General features: G+C 40.0%; 2 protein-coding genes across 4 annotated transcripts in view; one reads left to right on the top strand and one right to left on the bottom strand.

The window, feature by feature from the left end:
- Positions 1–2,325: 2,325 nt before the first annotated feature.
- On the bottom strand, positions 2,326–11,008 carry CEP19 (centrosomal protein 19). Of its 3 annotated transcripts, none has more exons than XM_039250888.1 (3): positions 10,852–11,008; positions 4,377–4,576; positions 2,326–3,746 (listed from the first exon to the last, which is right to left on the bottom strand). In XM_039250888.1, exons 2-3 carry the CDS (start codon positions 4,504–4,506, stop codon positions 3,385–3,387), a joined length of 492 nt encoding a protein of 163 aa, XP_039106819.1. In that variant the 5' UTR covers positions 4,507–4,576; positions 10,852–11,008; the 3' UTR covers positions 2,326–3,384. The 3 variants fall into 3 exon arrangements, with proteins under 3 accessions (XP_039106819.1, XP_039106820.1, XP_039106821.1); XM_039250889.1 differs by having other exon boundaries at positions 4,377–4,573; XM_039250890.1 differs by lacking the exon at positions 10,852–11,008 and adding an exon at positions 10,750–10,834 and having other exon boundaries at positions 4,377–4,573.
- The window catches only part of PIGX (phosphatidylinositol glycan anchor biosynthesis class X), a 39,061-nt gene continuing 34,432 nt past the window's right edge, over positions 6,492–11,120 (top strand). Inside the window, exons 1-2 of the mRNA XM_039250895.1 lie at positions 6,492–6,509; positions 10,770–11,096. Of these exons, the coding sequence (XP_039106826.1) occupies positions 6,492–6,509; positions 10,770–11,096 (345 nt within the window). The remainder of the gene's footprint in view (positions 6,510–10,769; positions 11,097–11,120) is intronic.

Genomic DNA, 11,120 nt, shown 5'->3' with positions numbered 1-11,120 from the left:
AAGAGAGAGAGAAAGAGAGAGAAAGAGATAGAGAGAGAGAATATTGGTGAAGGAAAGTCACAGGAGAAGATGAGCTCCAGAGCCCTCTAGGGAAGCCAGATTCTCTGCAGAGTGGGAATTGAGTGAAGTTGAGGGGAGAATTTTCCCATTGCACTTTTACACCCTGGTATTTGTCTATATTTTTAAAATAATGGGTATTGACTGTATTCATTTTATAATGAGAAAAAAATTTGAAGAGCTCAACAGAATTAGCTTTGGATAAGATACATAAAAAAAAAAAAAAAAAAAAAAACACCTGACTGCTCAGCTCATGTGACTTCTGCCCTCTCCTGCTTTAGATAGGGTCAGTACCTCTAGCTCATATATGTTAGTTTTGTTGCTTGGCTAAACTATGTTAGTATCTCAAAAACAAAAGTTATGGCCCATTTTGTATCTTACTATAGCTCTTAATTTAGTGAACAGGAGATGTGCTCAATAAACACTAAAAAACATGGACTGGGAAAGTGTGCTACAGATGACATTAACATAATTAAAAGAGAAGTGTTTTGATACATATGGGAACTTGCACTCCAAATCATTGGGGGAAAAGATAGGCAATCCAATATATAATAGTGTTGGGACAGTTGGATGGGCATCTGGGAAAAAGTAAAGTTGGGAGTCACATCTCATGTCTTATACCAAAATAAATTCCTGTGTAGAAAAAACCATGGGATAAAACAAAAACAAAAAAAGTTGGAGTGAAGAATGCCCCCTCTATATAGGACAAAAATGCAGAAGCACAGAGAAAAATATTGATCAATTTGACTAGAAAATAATCTGCCTGGCAAAAATATCATAAACAAAGTCAAAAAGCAAAGAACAAAGGTGAAAATACCTACAATTCATATCATAGATCAAGAACTATTTCCCTTAATAAAGAACTTTTTACAAATCAGTAAGAAAAAGACCAGCAACACAATAGAAAAAATGAGCAAATGATGTGAGTTATTTCATAAAAAAAAAACTGCCCTTCAGTGTATGAAGATGCTCTGTCTCACTCGTAATAAAAGAAATGCAAATTAAAACTCTGAGCTATAAAAACAAAACAAAACCTCCCAAGGCTATGAGATACTATTTTTAAATTATAGAATTGGCAAAGATCAGTGAGTTTGATAACACTGCCTTTTGACGAGCATGTGGGGAAACCAGATCCTCTCACATACTGCTGGCAATTAAACTGGAAGGACCTTCATGTAAGCACTGTGCATTGGTAAAAATACACTCCAGCCTCACCTCTACCATTTTTCTCTTGTTCAATCCAAATTAGCCACATTTGTGTCCTTGCCCCTCTTCAAATAAGCCACGTACACTCCTGTCCTGGGTGCCTATGCACCTACTGTTCCCTACTGCTCATGAAATGCACATCAGTTTTTCCTTACCTCCTTCAGGTCTTTACTCAAATGTCACTTCTATGGTGATGCATTCTCTGACCACTGCCAAAAAAAGTGGCTCCCAACCCCTCCACCATTCTCTTTTTACCCTGTTTTTAATTACAGGCACTTACTATATGGCATTATTCTATATATTTGTTTATTATCTCTACTCTCCCATTAGACTGTAAACCTTGCAAAGGCAAGGATTTTGTTGTGCATACTGCTGTGTACACAGACTCTAGAATAGTACAGGCTCAGCACATAATAGGTGTTCATTAAGTACATATACTGAATGAATGAACAAACTTCTTTGAAGGACAACTTAGCAATATCTATTAAAATTTAGAAAAAAAACTTAGAGTAGACATACCCAGAAATTCCCCCTCTAGGAATTATGTACAGTTTTACAAAGGCACAAAACAGAGAATGTACAAGGTTAGTTGCCGTGGCATTGTTTCTAACAGTGAAAGGATAAACAACCTAAGGTCAACTTTTAAAATCTATCATCTACATCTATACAATGGAATACAACGTAGATACTGAAGAATCTCCGATTCTGAAAATTCTCTTGCTACCTTTGGCAAATATTATACATATAACACACGACCATCTTAAGCCCCTGGTGATATCACTATAAGAATGATCTCTTTGGGGCGTCTGGGTGGCTCAGTTGGTAAAGTGCCTGACTCCTGATTTTGGCTCAGGTCATGATTTCACGGTTCATGAGTTCAAGTCCCACATTGGGCTCTGTACTGACAGTACGGAGCCTGCTTGAGTTCTCTCTCTCCCTTCCTCTCACTCTCTCTGCCCCTCCCATGTGCACTCTCTCTCTCAAAATGAACTTAAAAAAAAAAAAAAAAGAATGATCCCCTTAATGGAGCTTTTAATGGTAAAGAGAGTAGGGATGAACAGGTAGAAAGAATGAATTATTTAATATTAATTTCCTTGCAGGAAACATAGACTATCTGCCAGTGAAACAATATTCTAGTAAGAAGAAAGATGTAACTGTACACGTATAACCTGGTCCAACAAAGATCTTCCCTTTGTAGATCCAAACTCATAAATAAGCCTAAACTGGCAATACCTACTGTTCATTTAGTATGGGTAGATTTCCCATTTTACAAACAAAGTTCTGTAGTTATGGGAAGAGCTTCAGGTTTCAGAATGTCTTTAGAATGTATTTCCTGATCCTGGAGGGACAGAATTCCCCTTGCTGTCCATCAGATGACATCCACGTGCAGCAGCAGGGCCTCCGGGAGGCCCGCTCTTCTACTCCACAGTTAAATATACATAAAGACATAATGTATCCAAGATAATCCCCTGGTAACCATGTATGCCCTCCAATCTTAGCAAACTAGAATTTGCTTTCTGCTCCTCAAATAAAATGTTCTCATCCCTATCTCTTTATTATTAACCTCCTCCCCTTTTTCTTTCTTCCAGTTTCTCTCATCTGGAATTCTATATAAACTTCTATCCAAATATTACCATTTCAAGGGCCACGCCAAGTCCCATCTCTCCACTACAGGGCAGTCTTCCCTGACTATTCTACCCTATGGTAATCTAGGCTCTGGCCCTCTTTAACATTTATCAAGCATTTGGCTCTAATCTTTTTGCTGCCTAATTCTGTTAATGAGCTTCTCACAAGTTTTTGACTTATCTTCCAGTTAGATTGTAAGCTCCTTAAAAGCACAGTCCTATATTCTGTTTTTCCCATATTCCTCATGCATCTACATGATAGATACTCTACATGTTTCAGTTTTGAAAAGCAACGTGGTCAATCCAAACATGACCCAATATGTACATTTAGTGCTTTTTATGGATTTTTCTAGAACCATGTTTATACATTCTTTGTAATTGTATAATCATATTATTATATTGCATTATACAATCGTATTGTACAATTACACAAGTATACAAAGACTGTATAAACGTGGTTCTCTGCTAGCCCAATACATTCTTTGAGATTCTGGTATCAGAACTCATCAGCTGACTCTGTGTCCCAGCCACAAGACTGCAGTTGTTCATCCTGTGGGAACTCAACTTCAATGTCATAAACAAAATTTGGATCGTCCTTCTTCTTCTGATTTTTCTCAAAAAGTTCATCCATGATGCTCTTTCTTTTGGCAAGTTCCTTGTCATCTAGTTTGTTCAGGTCTTCCTCAGGATCAATCATTGTTTCCCGCTGAATTTGTTCCATGGTTTCTGCCAAACTTTGCCCCCACAAATAACCTCGTAAAAAACTGAATAACTTCTCTAGCTGCCTCAGGGACACTTGTTCCAGGTAATTCTTGTGTCGTGGATTGTTCTTTAATTGTTCAGCAGCTCTGTTGCAATCTAGGAGGGAAAAACAAAACTGTATACTGCGCATAACACGCACACCACAAAGTATTGATGTACCACAAACTACTGAAAGCATTATCTCTTATTATAGCTATTATCTGCTATTATAACAGAGTGGCTTTTTCAGAGTGAATCGTTTTGCAGAACTATTCCTTTATATTGACTTTTGAGTGGGGGAGGTGGGAGGGGAATGCATTTTTTATTTCCTTAATTTAAAAATCACTTTGAGGAGATGTTACATACTTGCAACTGGAGAAAACATCTCAAATGAAAAGGTATTATTACAGTTTCAGATATTAGTACTGGTGCTAATATCAAGACTGTACATAAAAAACGCATTTGGAGGGAGAGAAGGGAGTTAATATTATTGAATAATGCTATCTCATTTAACCCATATGCAATTCTGAATGGGTGGGATTATCAATTTCCTCTTACAGATTAGGAAACTGAAGCTCATTGAGAATAAGTCATTTAGCTGGGTTCACACATCTACCCTGACAGTCAGATTTGAACCTAACACTGTGTAACTCTGCAGGCCATGTCACTTTGTTATGAGATTCAAATCATTTTTATTAAGTGTCTTTTAGAGAAAATTTAAGATAGGTAAGATAAAACATGAGGTACCTGAAAACTTTGAAAAGTTTCGGACTGGCATGATGCGTTGGCGACTCTTCCCCTTCATTTCATTCTCATAGATTAAGATAATAGCTGGAGGCTGGAACCTAATTCCACATTTTTTGGCAGTGCACATCATTCTCACATACACTTCAGCGTAAATCAGAGGAAATCTGATGAAAACGTGTTAGTCACATAATGACTTCCTGCTGAAGGGGAAAAAATTTTTAAGTGTTGGAGAAATCACACTCCCTAGGACCCCGCGTCCCCAGCAGATCTGGCTCTAGACCTGTTCTAGGAATACGTGCTCAGCCTACCAAGCCCAGTACGTTGAGAGCAACCTTGAATGTTCACTTTGGCCCTCAGTTATCCTTAGTCTGTTGGGTCCCTGGTTCACACATGAGCCTGGATATGCAGTTTAGTCTGGCCCTCTTGGCATACGGCATTCTTAACCAAAGATTGTAAATGAGCCCCGGAGTCAGCTCAAGAATCAACTTACAGGATCTTTTTTATTTACCAGTTAAACAAGTATGTTTACCCTCTATGGCAAGATACTAGAATTTTTTAACCTTAAACATTATGTCCTGAGAGGTTCACCCAACCAGATTTGTCTCCTCTGTACTTTCCTAATCATTTTACTCATCAAGCTTTTTATGATTATTTATTTAATCATTTACCTACCCTTCTTTCTTTTTTTCTTTTAAGATTTTATTTTTAAGCAATCTCTACAGCCAGCATGGGGCTCAAACACGTAACTCCAACATCAAGAGTCACATGCTTGGGGCACCTAGGTGGCTTGGTAGGTTAAGCGTCTGACTTCAGCTCAGGTCATGATCTCGTGGTTTGTGAGTTCAAGCCCCACGTCAAGCTCTGTGCTGACAGCTCAGAGCCTAGAGCCTGCTTCAGATTCTGTCTCCCTCTCTCTCTGCCCCTCCCTGCTTGTGCTCTATGTCTCTCAAAAATAAAAGTAAACATTAAAAAAAAGAGTCACCTGCTCTACTGACTGAGCCAGACAGGCATCCCTCTTCCCTTCTATTCTCCATGCTACATGAAGTAAGGAACATATCCATTGCTCACCAGAATATCCCAGCACAATACCTGGAATGTAGTAGGCATTCCATACATATTTGTTCAATTTAATGTACTAATACAAGACACAGCCTCTGTACATCCTCTAAGCGTTCACAGCCTAGAAGTCTGATACAAATTGCAGACATGATACAGATTCAATCTCTACATATACAAGCAATAAAGTTTACATCGCTTTTATTTCAACTTATTTGTCTCACTATATGTTTTTTCAGTCACAAGAAACACAGCTATTTTTTTTTTTTTTTACAAATAGTTTATTGTCAAATTAGTTTCTACATAACACTCAGTGCTCATCCCCAAAGTGCCCTCCTTCATGCCCATCCCCCCCTCCCCCCCACATCCATCAGTCCTCAGTTTTTGTCAGCATTCAAGAGTCTCTCATGGTTTGCCTCTCTCCCTTTCCTCCACCATTTCCGCCCTTCTTCTCCCCCTTGTTCCTCCGTCAAGTTCCTCCTAATCCTCCTATACGTGCAAACATATGGTATTTGTCCTTCTCTGCCTGACTTATTTCGCTCAGCATAACACCCTCAAGGTCCATCCATGTTGCTACACATGGCCAGATTTCATTGTTTCTCATTGCCATGTAGTATTCCATGGTATAGATAAACCACATCTTCTTGATCCATTCGTCTGTTGATGGACACTTAGGCTCTTTCCATGTTTTAGCTATTGTGGAGAGTGCTGCTATGAACATTGGGGTACATGTGCTCCTATGCCTCAGCATTTCTGTATCCCTTGGGTAAATTCCTAGCAGTGCTATTGCTGGGTCATAAGGGAGTTCTATTGTTAGTTTCCTGAGGAACCTCCACACTGTTTTCCAGAGGGGCTGTACCAGTTTACATTCCCACCAACAGTGCAGGAGGGTGCCCGTTTCTCCACATCCTCGCCAGCATCTAGAGTTCTCTGATTTGAAACACAGCTATTTTGTAGTTAAGACTTTCTACTCCCTCTTCCTGGCACCCAGTACCAAAATACACTTAATGATAGGGACTGCCTTAGACAGGACTATGACATTCTCAGGAAGATTTCTAAATGTCAAAGAACCTACAGGTAAAGCAGCACAGGGTAATGATATCTTAATAGACTTAGTTCTGTTAGAGAATCACTTTAGGAAAATACTACATTGGAGAAAACTGGGGGTAAAGTGGGAGAGGAGGAGGAGAAAACATATATAAAATAATTACCTTGGATTCCCTCCAGTTTTTTTTCTACATGTGGTTTTTTAAATATAATCTTTTTTATATTAAGCATCTGTTTTCTGCCTCTTAAAGTAGGCTCCACACGCAGCAGGGCTCAAACTCACAACCCTGAGATGAAGAGTTGCATGCTCTACCAGTTGAGCCAGCCAAGAGCCCCTATTTCCTGCCTTTTAAATTTAACAACCTATGTGATTTTGTCATTAGATGTTTTACTAAAATGCAAGTGTTTTTATGATTGCCAAGTGTTTTGTCCTATGGATACACCATAATGTATATCATTCACCCCTTATTATTGGACATCAGAATTTTTACTCTTAAGAATTAATCATAAAGAACTGCTTTTTCAAATTACTGTGCTTTGCCTCTGATCTGATGCAATGATTCCACCCATCCCCTTTTCCTTAACAAACAGTATTCACAGGTCACCTCACTAAAGTCTTGTCTGTTAGTAAGCTCTACTGAGCACAATATAAATTATACACACTCAAGCAAATGCCCGTACTCATGAATGATGTATGCAATTGATAATAATATAGTTTTTTTGGACTACAGAGTTTTTTCTTTTTAAAATTTAACTGTTATTTGTACTAAAGTAATGTCTGCTTTCTGTTTAAAATGTAAAATAGCAATCCCTATCAAAATAACACCATCATTCTTCACAGAGCTAGAACAAACAATCCTAAATTTTTTAGGGAACCAGAAAAGACCCTGAATATCCAAAGCAATCCTTGAAAAGAAAACTGAAGCTGCAGGCATCACAATTCAGACTCTAAGCTGTATTACAAATCTGTAATCATCAAGACAGTGTGGTACTGGCACAAAAACAGATACATAGATCAATGGAACAGAATACAGAACCCAGAAATGGACCCGCAAGCATATGGCCAACCAATCTTTGACAAAGCAGGAAAGAATATTCAATGGAAAAAAGACAGTCTCTTCAGCAAATGGTGCTGGGAAAACTGGACAGCAATACGCAGAAAAATGAACCTGGACAACTTTCTTACACCGTACACAAAAATAAACTCAAAACGGACAAGAGACCTAAACATAAGACAGGAAGCCATCCAAATCCTAGAGGAGAAAACAGGCAACAACCTCTTTGACCTTGGCTGTAGCAACTTTTTGACACATCTCCAGAGGCAAGGAAAACTAAAGCAAAAATGAACTATTGGGACTTTATCAAGATAAAAGCTTCTGCACACGAAGGAAACAACCAGCAAAACTAAAAGGCAACTGACGGAATAGGAGAACATATCTGCAAATGGGTTAGTATCCAAAATCTATAAAGAACTTCTCAAACTCAACACCCAGAAACAAAATCTAGTGAAGAAATGGGCAAAAGACATGAATAGACACTTCCAAAGACATCCAGATGGCTAACAGACACAGGAAAAAATGCTCAATATCACTCATTATCAGGGAAATACAAATCAAAACCACAATGAGATACCACTTATACCTGTCAGAATGGCTAAAATGAACAACTCAGGCAACAACAGATGTTGGCAAGGATGCGGAGAAAAGAGGAACCCTTTTGCACTGCTGGTGGGAATGCAAACTGGTGCAGCCACTCTGGAAAAAGTATGGAGGTTCCTCAAAATATTGACAATAGAACTATCCTATGACCCAGCAATTGCACTACTAGGTATTATCCATAGGATACAAGAGTGCTGTTTGAAAGGGGCACATGCAGCCCAATGTTTATAGCAACACTATTGACAATAGCCAAAGTATGAAAAGAGCCCAAATGTCCATCAACTAATGAATGGATACAGAAGATATGGTATATGTATACGATGGAATATTACTGGGCGATTAAAAAGAATGAAATCTTGCCATTTGCAACAATGTGGATGGAACTACAGTGCATTTTGGTAAGTGAAATAAGTCAGAGAAAGATAAATATATGATTTCACTCATACGTGGAATTTAAGATACAAAACAGATGAACATAAAGGCAAGCAAAAATAATATAAAAACAGGGAGGGAGACAAAACATAAGAGACTCTTAAATACAGAGAACAAAATTAGGATTGCTGGAGGGGTTCTGGGTGGGGTCTAAATGGGCAAGGGGCATTAAGGAGGACACTTGTGGGATGAGCACTGGGTGTTACATGTAAGTGTTGAATTACTAAATTCTATTCTTGAAATCATTATTGCACTATATGTTAGCTAAACTAACTTAATTTACATCTTTAATGTAAATTAAAAATAATAATAAAAAAAGAATAAGAAAAAAAAGAGAGTGGTCAGAGAGAAGAGTAAGATTATACCAGGACAAATGTATTCCCGCTATAGAAATAAACAGAAACAGCCCCCTCCAAGTATATATCAAGTTCAGAACTCTGAAGAATAAATAGGAGTTAGTTAAACATAGGAGGTAGAAGGAATTCCAATAAAGGGAATAGCATTGGGTTATGCCAAATGCATAACTCTAAGGCACTCATTACTGTTGTAACTGCAACATGGATAGGCTTGAGATACAATAAGTGCGATAGGTCAGAATCATGCAGTGGTAGTCAAATCATTCAGTGCTTTATGGTTTGATCTTACTTGGGAGTTCGAGCTTTACCCTAAAATCTCTAGGGAACTCTCAAAGCACTGGAACCAGAGCAGTAGAAGCATGATTCTAGGTTGGAAGAGGATTACACAGAAAGCTGGATATTGGGAGGGATAGTGGGGACCACAAGTGAGGAGGCTCTGCACTGAGACTGGCAGGGGGGTTGAAGATTCAATTCCAAAGGTGCTTCTGTCTGCTAGTGTCTGCTGTCTTGGTGATGTGATTGACTGATTGACTGGATACAGGGATTGAGAGAAAGAAAATTTTTTAAAAATTCAAAGATTAAAAAAAATTTTTAAAATTGGGGAGCCTGGGTGGCTCAGTTGGTTAAATAGCAGACTTTGGCTCAGGTCATGATCTCACAGTTCCTGGGTTTGAGGCCCACGTTGTTGTTGACAACCCAGAGCCTGGAGCTGGCTTCAGATTCTGTATCTCCCTTTCTCTCTGCCCCTCCCCTGCTCATGCTCTGTTTGTCTCTCTCTCTCTTCCTCAAAAATAAATAAACATTAAAAAATAAATAAATAGGGGCACCTGGGTGGCTCAGTTGGTTAAGTGTCTGACTTCCGCTAAGGTCATGATTTCACAGTTTGTGGTTTTCCAGCCCTGCATCAAGCTGTCTGCTGTCAGCGCAGAGCTTGCTTTGGATCCTCTGTCTCCCTCTCTGTCCCTCTCCCTCTCGTGCTCTGTCTCTCAAAAATAAATAAACGTTAAAAAATTTTTAAAATTAATAAATAAAAGAAATAAAGAGTAAAATAATTCTATGAGGATTAGAACAAATAACTGTTGTCTTGTGTCCTTCCTCTCTTCACAAGCAACCAGTTTCAATTCTTTTAAGTGTTTCTTCCAAAATGTATATCTCCATATTACTTTAAATTTTTTTTAATGTTTATTTTTTATTTTTGAGAGAGAAACACAGCATGAGCAAGGGAGGGGCAGAGGGAGAGGGACACACAGAATCCCAAGCAGGCTCCAAGCTCTGAGCTGTCAGCACAGAGCAACACCGGGAGGGGGCGGGGCTCGAACTCACCAACTGAGAGATCAGGACCTGTGCCAAAGTCCAGTGCTTAAGCAACTGAGCCACCCTGACGCCCCTCCATATTTCTTAATAGCATACTTATACTACTGTTTTCAGTATTTGATAGTACATGCTGGCCTCTTTCCTATTGCAGAGGAAGATGTCTGCAAGCTCTGTCCTAGAAGGTGTCCTAGAGCTCTCCGAGAGCTCTCTGTTCTCCAATCTTCATCTAGGCCTACCCGCAGATTTAACTTAATTCATGAAGACAGGCGACATATTTATCTAAGTCTTCCTCCTAGGCACTAATACTCTTCTCCCTGGGGAACAGTGACTGCCATAACCTATTTTGTCAATAGGTAGATGATCCTCTCCCTACTCACGTCCCCACTAGTGCAAGGCTGACTTTCTCACCCTTAGAGAAGTACAGAAAGTGCATCTTCTGCAGGGGAAGATATAAAACCACTGTAAGAGGGTTGTTTCCACCCAACTACTGTGCACAGAGGAGCACTTAACTCGATTTTGAGGGCGGGCAGAACCTGGCGCTGCAGGAAGAGTCGACAGCCACAGTCCCCGCAGACGTGAATTTCCCTGCAGGAGGCCCGAATCCGCAAGTACCTGTAAGTGCGGGTGGAGACAGGGAGCTCCCGGGTCCTGCTCGAAAGACTGCGTCCAGGGGTCGCGGTCTGGAAGCAGGCCCAGGCAGGCGTTCCCAAAGCAACAGACCCGGCTCAGGTCACGGCGCCTGCGCCGCTCCTTGCCCCGCCTCCGACCGGACGGCAAGGGGCGGGCGGCGAGGGAGCGAGTACGCGGACTCGGCTGCAGCCTCCAGCGACGCCGGAACTTTCAGCGGATCCACTGCGGTGGGGAGCCGGCGAACGGCAGGA

Source organism: Hyaena hyaena, unplaced genomic scaffold (genome assembly GCF_003009895.1).
Source record: "Hyaena hyaena isolate Hyena2069 unplaced genomic scaffold, ASM300989v1 scaffold_382, whole genome shotgun sequence".
In the NCBI taxonomy this organism is placed as follows: Eukaryota; Metazoa; Chordata; class Mammalia; order Carnivora; family Hyaenidae; genus Hyaena; species Hyaena hyaena.
Note: the sequence above shows the minus strand (reverse complement) of the source record. Positions and strands in the feature narration are given on the sequence as shown.